The 16,408-nt window shown below is 50.3% G+C and overlaps 7 protein-coding genes across 7 annotated transcripts; 4 read left to right on the top strand and 3 right to left on the bottom strand.

Moving 5' to 3' along the window:
* Nucleotides 1-17: 17 nt before the first annotated feature.
* On the top strand, nucleotides 18-1,268 carry N7474_001784 (PQ-loop repeat-containing protein; the record flags this gene model as incomplete). The annotated part of the gene is made up of 8 exons (XM_057193199.1): nucleotides 18-189; nucleotides 264-298; nucleotides 368-453; nucleotides 507-597; nucleotides 651-786; nucleotides 830-895; nucleotides 972-1,020; nucleotides 1,073-1,268. 8 exons carry the CDS (start codon nucleotides 18-20, stop codon nucleotides 1,266-1,268), a joined length of 831 nt encoding a protein of 276 aa, XP_057058152.1.
* A 386-nt stretch (nucleotides 1,269-1,654) lies between these two features.
* On the top strand, nucleotides 1,655-4,075 carry N7474_001785 (response regulator; the record flags this gene model as incomplete). Its single annotated transcript, XM_057193200.1, has 2 exons — nucleotides 1,655-2,966; nucleotides 3,012-4,075. 2 exons carry the CDS (start codon nucleotides 1,655-1,657, stop codon nucleotides 4,073-4,075), a joined length of 2,376 nt encoding a protein of 791 aa, XP_057058153.1.
* Nucleotides 4,076-4,551: 476 nt separating this feature from the next.
* On the bottom strand, nucleotides 4,552-5,793 carry N7474_001786 (uncharacterized protein; the record flags this gene model as incomplete). The annotated part of the gene is made up of 1 exon (XM_057193201.1): nucleotides 4,552-5,793. The coding sequence occupies one exon, from the start codon at nucleotides 5,791-5,793 to the stop codon at nucleotides 4,552-4,554; it is 1,242 nt and encodes a 413-aa protein (XP_057058154.1).
* A 1,263-nt stretch (nucleotides 5,794-7,056) lies between these two features.
* N7474_001787 (MFS transporter) lies at nucleotides 7,057-8,767 on the top strand (the record flags this gene model as incomplete). Its single annotated transcript, XM_057193202.1, has 2 exons — nucleotides 7,057-8,231; nucleotides 8,287-8,767. The coding sequence occupies 2 exons, from the start codon at nucleotides 7,057-7,059 to the stop codon at nucleotides 8,765-8,767; spliced, it is 1,656 nt and encodes a 551-aa protein (XP_057058155.1).
* Nucleotides 8,768-8,905: 138 nt separating this feature from the next.
* On the bottom strand, nucleotides 8,906-11,609 carry N7474_001788 (Zn(II)2Cys6 transcription factor; the record flags this gene model as incomplete). The annotated part of the gene is made up of 4 exons (XM_057193203.1): nucleotides 8,906-9,671; nucleotides 9,737-9,925; nucleotides 10,004-10,623; nucleotides 10,893-11,609. The coding sequence occupies 4 exons, from the start codon at nucleotides 11,607-11,609 to the stop codon at nucleotides 8,906-8,908; spliced, it is 2,292 nt and encodes a 763-aa protein (XP_057058156.1).
* Nucleotides 11,610-12,921: 1,312 nt separating this feature from the next.
* N7474_001789 (oxygenase MpaB family protein) lies at nucleotides 12,922-13,737 on the bottom strand (the record flags this gene model as incomplete). The annotated part of the gene is made up of 1 exon (XM_057193204.1): nucleotides 12,922-13,737. The coding sequence occupies one exon, from the start codon at nucleotides 13,735-13,737 to the stop codon at nucleotides 12,922-12,924; it is 816 nt and encodes a 271-aa protein (XP_057058157.1).
* A 598-nt stretch (nucleotides 13,738-14,335) lies between these two features.
* Nucleotides 14,336-15,763, top strand: N7474_001790 (DUF3712 domain-containing protein; the record flags this gene model as incomplete). The annotated part of the gene is made up of 4 exons (XM_057193205.1): nucleotides 14,336-14,595; nucleotides 14,658-15,082; nucleotides 15,146-15,270; nucleotides 15,332-15,763. The coding sequence occupies 4 exons, from the start codon at nucleotides 14,336-14,338 to the stop codon at nucleotides 15,761-15,763; spliced, it is 1,242 nt and encodes a 413-aa protein (XP_057058158.1).
* Between the last annotated feature and the right edge of the window lie 645 nt (nucleotides 15,764-16,408).

Genomic DNA, 16,408 nt, shown 5'->3' on the forward strand with positions numbered 1-16,408 from the left:
CTTTGAACCATCGAGACTTGCATCTCATCGCCATGTCCGACGCAGGCGAGGTCACAGTGGCGTCTAACGTCCTAGGTACCATCGGCACCGTTCTCTGGTGTATCCAGCTGGTGCCTCAGATTTGGTACAATTGGAAACGCAAGAAGACAGATGGGTTTCCAGCAACTATGATGTTTCTTTGGGCAATCTGTATGTTGGTCTTCTTGTTGTATCCAAGAATAAGATAAAACAAGTGCTGATGCTGATGTCCGTGTCTTGTGCAGGCTCCGTTCCTATGGGTGCATATCTGATTCTGCAGGTGAGATCGTGACTCGGAAGACAGAGATGCATACCACCCGGGGCTGACTTTCTTTTTCTGATGGCACAGCAAGTGAATATCCCGCTGCAGATCCAGCCTCAGATATTTGGCTTTTTTTCCCTGATTAGTTGGGGTCAGATATTGTACTACAATCAGTGGGTTCTGTCTGGCGGCAAGTGAGGACTTCCTGCTAATCATTTGGCAATAGTAACTATAGCCGGGTCAAGGCAGTCTTGACATGTGCCGCCACGGTCGTGTTGTTTGGTGGCTTGGAGGCTCTGTTGATCCTCACTTTGCGAGTGTGTACTTCTCCTTGATGTGAGATATCAGCAATGCTCATCGTCGCTCGCAGATTCCATACAACAACGGCGTGCGATGGCCGGATCTCGTTGTTGGAGTCGTCGCAGCCATCTTACTTAGTGCGGGCTTGTTACCTCCGTATTTTGAGCTGTGGAAGAGACATGGGCGCGTGATCGGGTTCAGTGAGTGTGATCATCCCGGGATGAGATGGACATGGAAACCCTAACGCAGCTCGGCCAGATTGGGTGTTCTTGGGCATTGACACGATGGGCGGGCTCTTCTCCCTATTCGCTTTAGGTATGATTGATGCCTTGAGACATGATCGATCGCCATACATGATCGATCGCCATGTGCCTGACTGACCTACTTTCAGCGGCGCAAGGGACCTTTGACATTCTGGCTGGGGTGTTGTATATCATTGTGTAGGTTGGCCTATCCTGATAGAGTCGCATGCCAACTAACAACTGCCCACAGCGTGGTCCTTGAACTGGGTATCTATATTAGCCACATCATCTGGCGTTTCCGATACCGCCGTCTTCGGAGGGAGGCCAAGGCTGCTGGGAAGAGTATTGATGATCTGTTGGAATTGCAGAGAAATAACACGGAAGAAAGGCAGGACCCGGAGAAGGGCCTAGGTGTCGGGAATGCAGACAATGGGCAGACAGAATGAAGTTGAGACAGAAGGTATACCAGTCAATAATAGTCCTAGGTTATACTTAGTGTCGGATAGGTGCATGAATGGATCGTCAACTACTTCCCCTCTTCTTCTTCTTCCTCTTCTTCTTCGTGCTTCCTTGGTTTCTTTTCTCGTCTTTTCTGTTTATTTCTCTTGTTTCCTTCGTCGTTCATCTTGCGTTCCGCGCCCGCAGGGCTGTTTACTCAAGCCCTACATTCGAGACATCGGTCTCTGTCCCCAAATACCAGGATAGCTAAGAGTTGGTCAGCCCCTGACCCTGGCCCTGACCCCTCTAGCTACTAGCTCCAGCCCTCCTTTCCTCCCTGGTAGCTGTGGTGGACAATGCATGCGGTGATGTGACCAGGACCATCATTCTCATCATGCCCGACCGACGGCTGGCGCGTCTGAAGGCCAAGTTTCTACGCCGATCATCGTTATCGCCCAAACCGGGCAACGGGGTGGACCCGCGTGGTGTCCACCACCCCATTTCTTCTCCCTGTCCTCCGCGCCTCTACGACTCCGCCAGCGACAAGTCCCCTTACAGCATCGTCTCCCGCTGCTCAGGCAACTTCGATCCTGCCGACCACGACGACGCTCCGTCGCCGCTCGCCCAGGAAGGTGCTGACACCAGGAGCCCGCAGCCTCCGTCGACCGGCTCGCCACCGCCCGGAGAGCTTCAGTTTTCTCGCAACCATCGCGCGTGTACCCCTCCGCCGACCGAGCCCACGAGATCGTCGTTACACACCCCTCTCACCGTCGACGTTCCGTCTCCCCGTGACACCCCTCCGCTGCTGACGCCCCAAACTTCCGAGGATACTCCCTTCCAGCCGGTACACTGCGAAGTTCGGACACCAACGCCAGTCGAGACTCCGATCTCCCCAACAACTCTACACACCGTCCTCGAGACCCCTGTAGACGACCGTCGCCCTTCTGCGTCCTGGTCTTTGTCTGACAGACGTCCCAGCCTTGCCGTCCGTCGGCAATCCCTGCTTCCTGCATCGCACCACCACTTGATCAACGGGCTGTTGGGGCGAGATTCCATCTCCTCACAAGGTGGCCAGAGTAGTAGACAGGCTCCGTCCGCCCCTGCCGAGATGGTGCAGCGCCGGGTTTGGGTCAAGCGGCCGGGTGGCTCGGCCACCCTGGTCCCGTGCTTGGAGGACGCGGTAGTGGACGAGCTGCGCGACCAGGTGATCATGAAATACTCCAATTCGCTCGGTAAGAGCTTTGATTCTCCGGATATTGTGATCAGAATCGCCCCGAGGGAAGGCTCCAATCGACAAGCCCATCCAGAGCGGCTGCTCAGCCCGGAGGAATCTTTGGCCACAGTTCTCGACACATACTATCCCGGAGGTCAGGCAATCGAAGAGGCGTTGGTCATCGATGCGCCAGCGCGTCGAACCCCGAAACCGTCGCCGCGCCATTCGATCTATCATCACCACCATTCCGAGCCCGGCGAACATGGCGACTACTTCCCTCTCATGCCTGTGAACGCCAATGGACAAACGCCGCCTGCACACCCAGCGAGTTCGGGAGGTGGTCCCAATGCACCGTCCATCTCCATCCTTAATACTGGCGTACCCCCTCCCCTGCCATCCCCGGGGACCCGGGGGTCCCGGCACCACCGTCGACCTCCGCTCACGCGGCACACTACAAATTCACCAACCCTACTTGAAGGGGCTCCCGTGGCGGGTATGTGTGCCGACCAATATGCAGAATGATCACTGACTTTCTTAGATATTGGCGTCTCTCCTCATAGTCAACCTCCCTCGGCACCGCCGGCCCCGACTGTCCCAACACCACCCGCAGTACCGGCTGAACCTTCACAGCTGAAGACGCACACTCCGCCAGCACCGATGGTATCGCCGCGTTTACGCAAAGGAAAGGTCTCCCCGTCACCCGCTACGGTTTTTGGTGGCCTAATCGACGGCACCGTGCCTCCCATCAATGTCCTAATCGTGGAGGACAACATCATCAATCAGCGGCTGCTTGAGGCGTTTATGAAACGATTGAGTGTGCGTTGGAAGTGCGCAGCGAATGGAGAAGAGGCGGTGCGGAAATGGCGACAGGGTGGATTCCATTTGGTTTTGATGGACATCCAGCTGCCGGTTATGAATGGGTTAGACGCGACGAAGGAGATCCGACGGCTGGAGCGGTTAAATGGAATTGGGGTCTTTTCCAAGACGGCCTCTGGGCGCTCCAGCGCATCAAGCACCAACGCTGCATCTCCGGACGAGAAACGACCAGGTCTGCAGCGTTCTCTCAGTGAGGATGACATGCTGCCTGATCTCTCGCAGTTCCGGAGTCCGGTGATTATTGTCGCGTTGACGGCCAGCAGTTTGCAAAGTGACCGCCATGAGGCACTGGCTGCTGGCTGTAATGATTTCTTGACAAAACCCGTCGGTTTCCCATGGCTTCGGCAAAAGATGACAGAGTGGGGTTGCATGCAGGCCTTGATCGATTTTGAGGGCTGGCGCAAATGGCGCGGGTTCGTCGACTCGCCTGTGTCTTCGTCGCCCTCCGCCGACAGCGCGGTGAGCCCGATGCAGACAGGCGATAATAAGCAGATCAGCCTAGACCCAAGGTCTCCATCGGCTCTGCGCACTACTACTGCCGCCAACAAAACATCCAAAAGACCCCATGGACCACGCCCTAGCCTACCTGATGCCGCAGAGATCATGCGCGAAGACTCCTGGGGCAGCGGCAGTGGCGACACAGATTCGCCCTCCAGTCCGAACCTAACGCCTGCAGATTCAATCGTTCCTGCTCCGGTCGATGAGCCCTCTCCGAATGGTCAGTGATCTAGGAACCACCCACTCTTTTCTTTGCATACGGCCACTACCGATCTCTCCATATGTTTCGACTATCTGTCTCTCCACTTGGATACCCCGCATGGCAACACTGTCCTTCTGAATAATTCTCCGGTCTGCATCAGTGCCATCAGACCTTTCTTGCATTAACTTTTTCAACGTTTTTTGACCGCATGCGCATCTGCCCTTTTCTCTCTGTTTGCTCGTGTCTTTTGGCATGGTGTTCCTGAATGTTTACGTGCATATACATGGAGTGGGCATCATCTCGTACACGACTTTTGAGATGTCCGAATATTTGATTGTCTAAACTTGGGCCTTGTCTTGGCCTTTGGCCTACATTTTTTGTATTATCGAGCAGTAATCTTAGTACTGTATGAATGCATCTATATCTGACCTATAGTTCAGTACCTTTTCCTTCATGACCAGGGAATTATATCTAACGATCTATCGTACATGATCCAACACCTTCAGTGTTTCTCAATGCCCCTCAGCTCCGAGTACTCGGGCAGTTTCCAACCACCCCGATCCGCCGCAGAAAACTTGGAGATAATGTCTGGAATCTTCAGGCAACAAATCATCCACGTAAAGTAGCATCGTATGCGAATCGCCCACTGCGACATGGGCATGGCAATATGCACCAATCCCTGATAAAGCGTCTGCATCTCATTGACAAACGGCCTGAGTACGGCATCATAGCTTGCCAGCGCACCGCCCAGATCCCCAGGATGTCGCGTAATCTCTCCTGCGAGGACATACGCCCCAACAAAGCTAGCCGTGGTCCCCATCCCCGTCAACGGAGACGGACAATAACCCGCATCGCCCAGAAGAACCACTCGTCCCTTATGCCAAGTCTCCGTTTTCACCTGAACCAGCTCCTGGCAGTAGAAATCATCCGCAGACTTCATCCCCTCCACAAACCGCTCCGTCTCCCATCCAGCACCGCGAAGAATTCTCTCCCACACTTCCTTCTGCTGCTCAACCGGCGCGCGCGGCAGACTGCCAAGCTCATTGGCATCGTCCCGCTTGGACACAAGCACCTGCGTCGAGCCACTATTGCACCGCCTGAAAATAGCTCGTCCCTCCGTCGCGGCATATACGCTCGCCATCTTATCATCCGTTTCCCTGCGCGGGATCTTCCAGTACGCCGCACACGCCCCGATACGGCGATATGGCTCCGGTGCGTTAGGCGGGAGGATGGCCTTGCGAACGCGCGAGCCCTGTCCATCCGCCCCGACGAGGAGGTCATAGTCATCCACGGCGCCGTCCGAGAAATAAACTGTCACCTTCTGATCATTTTGCTGGAAGCGCTCAACGCTCTTTCCAAAGAGATACTCCACGCCCGCGTGGTCCTTCGTTGCATCGTAGAGAATCCGCACGAGATCCCCGCGCATGATCTCATATTCAGAGGTTAAGCTCTGCGCGCCCTGCCCGCTCTTGTTGGCGAGAATCGTGCCCCATGATTTCCCTGCCGAGTCCACGAATCGCATGCCCTCTTCATCGACGAGCTTGTCGCGCACGTTCTCTAATAGCCCCATGCGCTTGACCACGTCGATCCCTTGCGCGCGCAGGTCGATTTGTGCGCCTGTTGCTCGTAGTGTGGAGTATCGCTCTACCACTGTCACACGGTGGCCCAGCCGCGTGAGCCAGTAGACAAGTGCTGGGCCGGCACAGCCACTTCCACAGATGAGGACTTTTAGTGGGGGTGTCATTTTGGTGGTGGTTTGTGAATTAGGCATGTCTGTAGGGAAGGGAAACCGGTGCAGGAGGGGAAGAAAGAAGGCATGGTGGGTGGAATTGAGGGGTCTTTATAACTTTGGACTCTGCTTGTGTTTCAGGCCAGCTGTGATGCAACTGACCATGCGTCTCATCCCTGGTTCAAACAGTGTGCACTGGGCGTAGGGCTTGTTGATGATCGGGGCCTAAATCTCACGCTCGGACCCTGAATGATAGACATCCACCACTTTCGAAGTCGGAGGTCGGCGTGTTGTTTCCCGATAATTATAGAACGTGAACTACTAGGCATCAACACCTTGAACAGTGCATTTGGCAACAGAAGTATATCAATCGCAATGCCTCTCTTTCACTCCGACACTGACAGAGCAATAATCTGGACGTATCTATCTGTTCCTGTCTCTCCTTGTTGTTTTTCCCGACGCGCATAGTAAAGAAATATAAATTTCGTATGTTATATGCAAGGCAAGTACATTCAAATGAGGTCCCGTTTCCGCAGCAGCAAAGTTAAAGACATCCATCTCTATACGCCTGCACCACCCAGAGCCAACCAAGCAGTCGATCAAGCGCTTTAGCCCCAAACTCCCAAGACCTAGCAATAGAGCACGTCGTCAGGCATCTTCAATCAAGGTTTTTTACGTCATCGGTCGCAAGGCCCGCTAGTACGAACACATAAAGCAATTGGCCGGGTAGAGAGAGCGTTTCATGCTGTCTGTCAAGAGCTTATAATTACGTTATTGGTACAGTGGTGTGCCAAACGTCTGAACCATCTATTTGCTTAGACGGTAGTTGGAGGGTTTCAGACTTTTGGAACACCACTGTACTCATATTATGTAAGCATTGAGGACGGCTTTGTTCGTATTCGAGTTGGATTATTCGAAGGAATATTCGTAAAGTCATTATTCGTGTGCATACCTACATTAAAGGGCACAAGTTGGACGTGCAGCGATGGATATGATCACTCGGCGTTGAAGCGTCATGAGCTGTTTCGGCTCAAGCGGCATCTCACACCGCAACACACAAGCTTTCGGGCATGGTTCCCCGGAGATAAAGCCGGACTTTGACATACGGCAGCCCCAAGCTTGGAACAGAATCCCCGAAATTATGTCATTGGCCTTGAATGAATATTATTGCCCACCATAGCAGTCGGTGTCCAGGGGACGTGCTTAGAAATGAATTAGCCACCTTTTCCACCTGCCGGCCTGTGCAGGCATCAATTTCTTCATCCTCGCCCATTCGTGATGGCAGTTATCACTCGCATATTGTCCTACGCGGTCAATAAGCCGTATCGATCTAAAGATATTCGTCACGAACCCCACCCTTACCTCAACGAAGATGGATATGTCGACTTCGCGCCCGGCGACATCGAGAATCCTCGCAACTGGTCGATGGCTCGCCGTGTTACCATCACTATATCTGCCGTTCTACTCGTCGTGAATGCGACATTCGCCTCAAGCTCCCCCAGTGGCTGTTTTGGCTCCATCTCCGAAGAGTTCGGTGTGTCCATGGAGGTAGCAGGGCTCACAATCACACTTTTCCTGCTCGGTTACTGCGCCGGTCCTCTAATCTTCGCTCCGCTCAGCGAGTTCTACGGCCGTCGGTGGATTTTCTACATTAGTTTCACGCTTTACCTCGCGTTTAACTTCTTATGTGCTTTCGCGCCCAATATTGGCGCCCTGCTAGTGGGCAGGTTCCTCACAGGAACTTTTGTGTCTGCTCCTTTGAGCAATGCCCCAGGGGTCCTCGCGGATCTATGGAATCCGTTACAACGCGCCAACGCCATGGCTGGCTTCTCTGCAATGGTTTACGTTGGACCAGCTCTTGGACCCGTTATCGCAGGCTTTCTCGAGCTAAAGAAGGATTGGCGCTGGAGCTTTTATGTGCTTCTCTGGCTTGGTGGGCTAACGGCTATCGTGATGTTGACCATCCCGGAGACATACGCACCGACAGTTTTGTATAACAAAGCAAAGCGAATTCGGAAGGCAAAGATTCCTGGGTACGAGAATGTGAAGGCTCAAGTCGAGACCAGTGATCGGACGCTTGTTGGTATCTATAAGGTGGCGCTAACACGGCCATGGATTATCCTTTTCGACCCGATTTCTCTACTATGCGCCATCTACATGGCTGTCGTCTATACATTGCTCTACATGCTTTTTAGCATTTACCCCATTGTGTTCCAAGAAAAGCGCGGGTGGAACTCGGGCGTGGGCGAGTTGCCTTTGATTGGTACAGTTGTTGGGGCGCTGGTCGGTGGCCTCATTGTTTTAGTCGACACTCGGTTCCGCCAGCGACAGGTTGAGAAGGGTGAGAAGAAAATGGAAGACACCGTTCCTGAAGATCGATTAATCCTAGCGATGATTGGTGGCATTGGCTTTCCTGCAACCATGTTCTGGTTTGCCTGGTCGGCTGAATATAAGTGGGTATTATGATCCCTGACTTGCGAGAGTGCGAAGAGACTGACTTTCTCGAAGCTATGTCCACTGGATCGTTCCCACTCTCGCTGGGTGCTTTCTCGCGAGCGCCTTGCTTCTCATATTTGTTGCATATATAAACTACCTTGTGGATTGTTATCAGATGTACGCTGCCTCTGCCATTGCTGCAAACACCATTGCCCGCTCGGCCTGCGGCGCTGCTGCACCGCTTTTCACCAACCAAATGTTCTCCGCATTGGGTGTTGGAGGTGGCGGAAGTCTCATCGGTGGGGTCGCTGCCCTGTTAGCGTGCATTCCTTTCCTCTTCTACAAGTATGGAAAGCAGATCAGAACCCGAAGCCGATTTGCGCAGGCCCTGGATGATCGCACGCAAGAAAAATCGGACGAGGAGGCTAGTCCACAAGATGAGGCTATCCAAAGCCCTGTGTCGCAGCCCAGTGAGAGCGAAAGCTCCGTGTCGCAATTTAGTGAGAGTGACGAAGTAGAGAGAGGGGAGAGTATTCAGAAAACTCAGGATTAAAGCAACCACGTTCTTGGGATACGCCCTTCCGCTAATTCAATACCATCGTGTACTATAATAGAGGCACAAAAAGCATTAGAACTTCAAATTCAGAAATTTAACAGCAATACTTCGTCTATCATGGGACTAAATGACTGTTCAAGCCCGATCTCGGCTGATGTCTGGGGAGTTTCCACTGCCACCGGCCCAAAACTCTGCACTTGTACCAATCACGTTTTCATTTATCCCTGGGACCCCAGAATTGTCAGGCCCCCCAGTGAGACTGCTTAACAGTGTCCAGTACCAGGCGTCATTGAGACAAGGGTCTTGTGCATTTGGAGCACTGTTGTTCCGAAGTTTGTTATATTTTTCGACTGCCGTCTCTACCCGGTCGTCAATCAAGTCCTTGGGCGTCTCAATAGTCCATGGCAGCTTAGGCAATCCCAGGATCATGGATATTGTCCCCTGCACCAGAGGCGGAAGCGACTCGGCTCGTGGCAGTCGGCCGCTCGCCAAGCTCTGATCAATACACGTTGATAGTAAGAGGTAAGCTCGGGGGTACTTCAGAAAGGCCTCAATCCAGCCCTTGATTTTCAGTCGTTTGAAGGAAGGAACCGTTCCGCCATGTTGATTTTCGTCACCTGTAGAGTGAGAACCTAAGCATCCAGGGTCTTGGTTCGTCGATGTCGCATTCTGTGGCGCTCCATTTTCGAGAAAGAGATTCTTCGTGATTGTATACGCAAGGTTCAGTATCTCATTTGTGCCCTCAGAAAAGAAGTCTGTCACGTCGTACGCTTTTCGAGATTGAGTGACGACTCCTGAGCAGTGGTCGAGTGCGCGCCCTCGTTCGAGCATCTCCGAATACGAGGACGACAATTTGACATCTATCGCTGCTAGGACCATGGGAGTCCCGCAATACGCTAATCTGTATCGTTTCGTAAGATCAGGCAACCTACCATGTCTATAAAGCCAACAAATCGAAGTACTTACACACTCAGTGGGATGTTTTCTGTGTAGTCCTTGGAGGCAAAATATGCCATTGTTTGGGTCATTTGAGACACGGAACTCTGCAGCTCTTTTGCTATAGCTAAGAGCATCGTAGCAGACTTGTCCCGTAGAAGCTCACGATGCGTTTCGAGAAGGAGAGTTTCATGATGAGCGAGCGCCATGCGGGCGGTCCTAAATGGAAACGGTAATTAGTAAATTCACAATTCAAGTTCTCAATTCCTGTCATTCAGCCAGGCCATTTGGGCTTACTGGTAATGCATCATTGTCAGATGAGTGAGTACATCAATGGTCTCTTGCTGCGAGAGGTCCGTTGGATGCAAAGACGTTTGGAACTCTTTCTTCCACCGCGCAAGGTTGCTCTTTATTGTTTGAATCCTATCGAGACTTGCATGAAGTTCTTCGGACGGCAGGCATGGAACAAAACCGTCTGATGATGAGAAAGCGATCGATATGACGTCTGTCAAAATAATTGCCAGTCGACATTGCGCTTGGAATATCTTCAAAGACTCGCGCTTAGTCTTGGGCTCATATACTGCAGAAAACATGATCTCATCCGAAAAGTCCTCTTCCTCCAAATAGCCAATTCTTGGAGTGAAATTAGCTGAAATAAACTGAGGCCGACGATGCCGTCCGAGCCACAATATTCTGTCGCGCACAAAGACGGACCACCACAGCCGCTTTTTGGAAACATTCTTTGGGTCGTTATCTAGAATATTTGTATCGATTCGCAACATCATGGCGTTTTGAATCGCACATAGATTCCATGTCATTGTTGCCTGCGGGTCTTCCGCCGTGGTGTGAAATGTAAGCAGCATAGAACCTTGAGCCCTGGCTAAGGGATCATTTTCGAAGCCTGTGTCATACAGGACCTGTTTAAATACGCACAGGACGTTTTTAGCCAATCCATGAACTGCATCATATTAAGCGAGGGGTAATAGGAGTTCTTTAGAACCAATTGCGAACTATAATGTGATGAACTTCTCATGACTCACCTTGGCGCGATTGTAAAGTATCTTTCTGGCAGCACAAATGTCGATAAAGCCGCATTGTTGGATGACACCAATGGGTACAAACTAGGTTATCCATGAGGTTTCGAAAAAAAAAAAAAAAAGATCGGATACACCAGCGGAATACGTACCGCACAGCTAGCAAGTAGCATTGCTTGAAACACGAAAAGAGAAATTTTTGGTGAACCAATTGGACTGTCGTTAGACTGGAGGTATATATTCCAGAACTGCGACTCATCCAATATGGGAAGGCAGGGGTGCAAAAGTAAGAAGTACTTTCCAAGGAACACATCGATGGCAGGCTTCGGTGGTATCTCCAGACAGCCATTTGTTGCCAAAATATGTACTTCACTCATTGGGAGAGTAGATAAACCCTCTAAGTCCAGGAAGTTCTGTCCAGGAACGGCAAAGCCAGCATTACCTAACATCATTTGAGATGGGTCCACGCTAAAGGGACCAGGCAGGTTGGCTGAATGGGGCATTTCAAGGGGTAGATCTGTTCCCACCTGCGCCGGCATATCAGGATAGCCCAAGTCCTGCAGCAGAGTCTCGGCTTGAGGAGTCGACTCGTTCTCACTGGATGCCGGGGGAGTCACACGCTGGTGGCCTTCCGCTCCTGTCGATTTTGGAGGCGAGCATTCGCCATCGTCTTTTTGAAGTTTTTTGAAGCGTGCAGTGGTGTTAGGGCGCAAAGTACAATCGTCCCTTTCATCCAGCTTGCAGTTTGTGCAGGGAAATCCGGTAAGTGCTGCATCGCATCGTACTTTACGCCAGTGACAGTGATAGCAAGCCGCAGCTGCCCTCCGAATGCGCCTCTCGGGTGGTCGAGACACTTTGTTTTGATACATTTAGGGGGGAATGATTTTCTGGATTGAGCTCGATGAGGGCAACAAATGAACGATTGTTGAATGATGGTTTTTATCAGCCAAGAAATCTCCTAGGGGAGTTGATAGACAGGAATCTCTCCCGGGGGTTCATTGTGATACCCCACAATATTCCTAATGTGTGCACAGACACTTCCCCAGAACGCCGCACTCTTCCAGCGAGAGAATCAGGGACTAGTTCAATAATAGTCACGTTAGGATATTGCATCAGATGCAAATAATCTCGGAAATGCCAGTTCCCCGCACGTTGGATGCTTTCCTCGGACCGCTCTTCCCGACATCCTAAAGTGGCAAGTGGGGCGGGCTTCTTTGCCCGTGTTCTCGGTACGTTCACGAGGCTCGCGTGCATTGGGAAAGGGTTTCGTTATAAAAGTCAGCCGAGGCGGAAAAAGCCAATTCTTCAGAAATTGTGTCAATTCAAGACCAACTTGCTCTGGCGCCAATTGTGTTAAGTGAAGTAGGCACTCAGATGAGTCCGCAATCCTTTTTCTTCCATCTCTACTATATCGCGAAGCTCAGGTCCGTGTTTTCAGGATTTCTAATTCAAGGCCAATGGAAGATACGACAGCTACCCAACTTTGCCAACACAACCGCAGTCCCGGGAAGATTAATCATGAAATTGATCTCGAAGCTGCCAACGGAATGCAGCCAGTTGACTTTCATGAATATCTCTGGAGGGGTTTCAGAAGCCGATTTCAAAGCTCTTTCAATTTTGCGCTTTCTATAATTGTGTTTCTCAATATTGCCTTTAGGTATAGTAGGTCTGCTGCAAGGTAGCCTATACTGGTTCCAATTTTCCATGGCGCGACATTATCTTCTTCATTATGATACACATGTTAATAATTTTCATAGTGAGTGAAGCTTTACAGCATTTTCCGCTCTTCTCAATCCATCGGAAACTTTTCCTTTCCGGCGATATTTAGCAGCCTATAATTAATCATGGGACCTGAGGGTTTTCAATACTAATCTTCTACATGCTTATATCCCAATTAGGAGGATAACACGAAAACTCATAATATGAAAGAAAGTCTCCAGTCTCCTATTTGATGGTAGAAAAATATAAAGTATACAAGACCACACAAGAAGAATTGAACGGGGGAAAACAATGAGAGCAAATAACAGAGAAGATCACTCAAGGCATGTCAACACCGGTAGGCCATATTTCTAGGTATCTCGCAATCGACGGCGCATGTCTCTCATGTAATATTTCATAGGTATGGTGCGAATGAACCTTGGGATGATTGGGTAGGCAACCTTGGCTCCAAGCATCACTGATTTATAGAATGTGCGCCGAGTGCTGCTCGTTTTCAAGCCGTATCCTTCGCGGATACGGTCGGGAAGCATCTGTGCTGTCATTATGCGGACGATCGGGAGACCCATCCGCAAGGGCAAAAGCAAATGCTTGTTGTAAAGAAGATCCTTTGCAATACTTTGTGCGTGAGGTGTGATCTCCAGCCCAGCCACCGTAGTATCCCAGTATCGCCAGAAAGCCTTCCGGTTCTTTGGCCACTTCTCCGGTGGCACGCGAAGAGACACGGCCAGGACCGAAAATTCTTGGTATATATGATTTGCCTTTTTTCGGGTCCATCTCCCCATAGATCTCTTCATACATGTAAATTCCGCTGGCATAGAGAGTAGCGGCAACCCACATCTGGAGCTCGGGGTCATCTGCAGAATAGTCGGTCCCTTGCACTTCTGCATGAGCTCGGTTTACCATTGTAATAACCGCTTTCTTCTCCTCTTTTGTGCCGTATGCCATGCAGTAGACAAATGTGAGGGTAGTCCGAAGTCGACGCAACGGGCTGTAGGCAAAGCTGCTATGGTTGTCTACACCCTTAGCGACTCCTGGCATCGCAACCTGTAACAAGATTGCTGCAGCCCCCGCCGCTAGCAGGATGCCTTCACGAACAACCTTCTGCACCTCTTGGGAATTCTGCAGAGAATTGAGCAGGTTGTCATCGGGGACAACACCCAGATCCTTTTGCTCAACAAATTTTGACTGCCAGGGCTCCGGAGTGTTCGGTCGGTGGGTCTGCGATGATTCTTGAAGATCGACTGTCACCGTGCTGGGCTTCTCGGTCATCTCGCTCATAGTTACCAGTTAAAAAAATATTGTTTTGAAAGTTTAGTGATTCAGGGTGGGGAGACTGACTCGTTCATGGGCTCAGTGTACAAAAGTCTTAAGTAGGGCCCGGCAGCAAGCTGGAGTCGTAGCTCACCTCATCGGATCGTAAATTACAAAAAAAAAGATTTATAAGTTTCTGAGGGGTTGCCGCGGTGGACGGTCCGAGGGGAATGTTCAAAGTGACTACTCCGAGGCGGCGCAGACCCTCCCGCGGTAGCATACGATATTGCATAAGTCCTGCTATGGTAGCGAAGGAGCGAATTTATCGATCCCCGTATTGCGTATAGCAAAAGTGGAGCCAACACATGCAGCCTTCTGCGAAGCGACTATCTCATGGCCTTTTGGGTTAATGGGATCTGGGGTACCCCGCATGGCTAGTATGTAGACACCTAACCGAAGGACTCTATGAAAGTTTTACTTTCTCGATTGTTCTGAGACATATAACAATAAATGCGCTTTTAGAAAACCTCCAAAACTCTCTCGGTCTTTAGGTACTTCATTCTTCCTTTCAGCCACAGAGAAGACAATACAACTAAACGGTCGACTCTTTGAGAATTTGTCAATTATGCCTATTGGAGAATCTCATAGACCCTTCGATGGTATAGGTGCCCGCAAATTGTCTGTGGATTCAGCGTCATCGGGTGGAGATGACGAACTTGCTAAGGAACCTCGAGCTTCCGGTGCTGGAATACACATAGGACCAAAATCCAGGGATTCAGCTAAGCCCCGGGGATTCTGGGCTAGGAGATGGAAGCACTTCAAACGGTACTGGCTCTGCTATGGACTACTTGGAGTTATCTTTCTAGCAATATTTCTGCCCGTCTTGTGAGTCATTCTCGTCCTTGGTACGATTTATAGAGTGAGACTCCTGGCTAACTGTCTCTCAGCTTTCTTGTCATTCTTCCGGCTATCGCACAGAGACTGGTGGACAATGCCAGCATCCCAATTCATTCAGCAGAGGTCATTAGACCAACCCCGGATACTATCACATTTTCTCTTGCTGCGACTCTCGACGTTCCACTTGGGCTGAGTGTGGAGATAGATCAATTCAATTTGAGCTTGTTTAATCGCGATGTCAAGCCAATGCAGCCATATGTGATAGTCCCGCTAGGGCCAATTCGTCTCAAAGGGAACTCAGCTGTGGATGTTTCTCAGCAAACAACGAGAATCCTAGATGAGGATCAGTTTACGAAATTTCTATCAGAAGCCGTTTACTCCAAGGAATTTACTCTATCAGCCTACGGGAGGACGACTGCCCACTTGGGGAAACTGAAAATACCGTTGAAACTGGATAAAGATATTAAACTGAATGGTACAGCATTTACTATCCCTTTATCCGACTACATACTTTGCCCTACTAACTTTAACCTTATAGGTCTTGATAAGCTGAGTGGTTTTGCCATCAATTCAGCCAGACTGGCTCTTCCAGCCGAGGACGATGGGACTAATCTACTCGGAAGCGCAACAATACCAAATTACTCCGTGGTCACATTTGCTTTGGTATTATCACTGTGCATGTGCGTCTTTGTTTATCGGACTTGCGAGCTGATTATCTGGACAGGGGAATGTCACCCTCGATCTGAAGGTTGGCGACCTCGTATTGGGAACTGGAACGATCAACAATGTATTCTTGAAGCCTGGAAACAACACAGTTCCATTACTTGGAGCATTGGACATCAGCAATGCCATTAGCCATCTTGGAGAGCTTCTCGAAGCAGAATCAAGCTCTCTCAGTGAAGGGCAGTTATTGCTCTCAGCGTCCGGAAAGTCGACAATTTATGACGGACTACACATACCCTATTTTCAGCAGGTATTAAATCACCTAACTGTGACCGCAAATGTGCCAATTCTCAAGGTGCTATTTGGCAGCATCGGTCAGCTGGTATCATCAAATCCTGGGGTAATGCAGAATGTAACGAGTGCACTTGACGGCCTCGATTTATCGAGTGGTCCCAATATGTACTCTACAAAGGGTCACATGAGAACGACTTGAGAGGACTATTAATTCTTTTAATATTTCTATGAGAGGAAAGGACTGTTTGGACCCGTTATTTTACAGTATTTTAGCTTTGTCTACGAAATATAGCATCTGAAGCCGAATTACCATTTAAACATGTACTAGACCTTACACGATTCCCATCTAGATAACTAGTAAGCATATGTTATGGGATTACTATCTAACCGCGAAACGATTTTCCTCCTGTCATCATCATGTTACATTTCCTACATGCGTTGGGGGCCAGGCTACGGGAACTACATGCTATTTCCCAACCGATCGCAGTGCATGCTTCATGTGACGGAGGTCCCTTCAACACATACCGTCTTAATCAATTAATCTTTCTCTCTTCTGGATCAGCGGGGTATCGTATGCAGGGACTAGGTCAGATCCTTTGTACCCCATTTTTCTCCACAGATCTCTCCCCAATACCCCGCTAGCGGTCCGAGGCAAGGCTAACCGAGCTTTACCTAGTTTATTTTGTGGATGGATCATGGCACTTTTAGCTTCCGGATATTAATCTAGATTGGAAGCAAGAGACGGATCGAATAGGAAAAGAACCGAATGCTGATTGACCTTGTCTCGGACCACTCATCTCAGCCGATTGGTTGCTATGACCAGGCTAGCGTAACGGTGCTATAA

This window comes from Penicillium riverlandense, assembly GCF_028828495.1.
Source record: "Penicillium riverlandense strain IBT 135883 chromosome Unknown utg000001l_segment0_segment0, whole genome shotgun sequence".
NCBI lineage: Eukaryota > Fungi > Ascomycota > Eurotiomycetes > Eurotiales > Aspergillaceae > Penicillium > Penicillium riverlandense.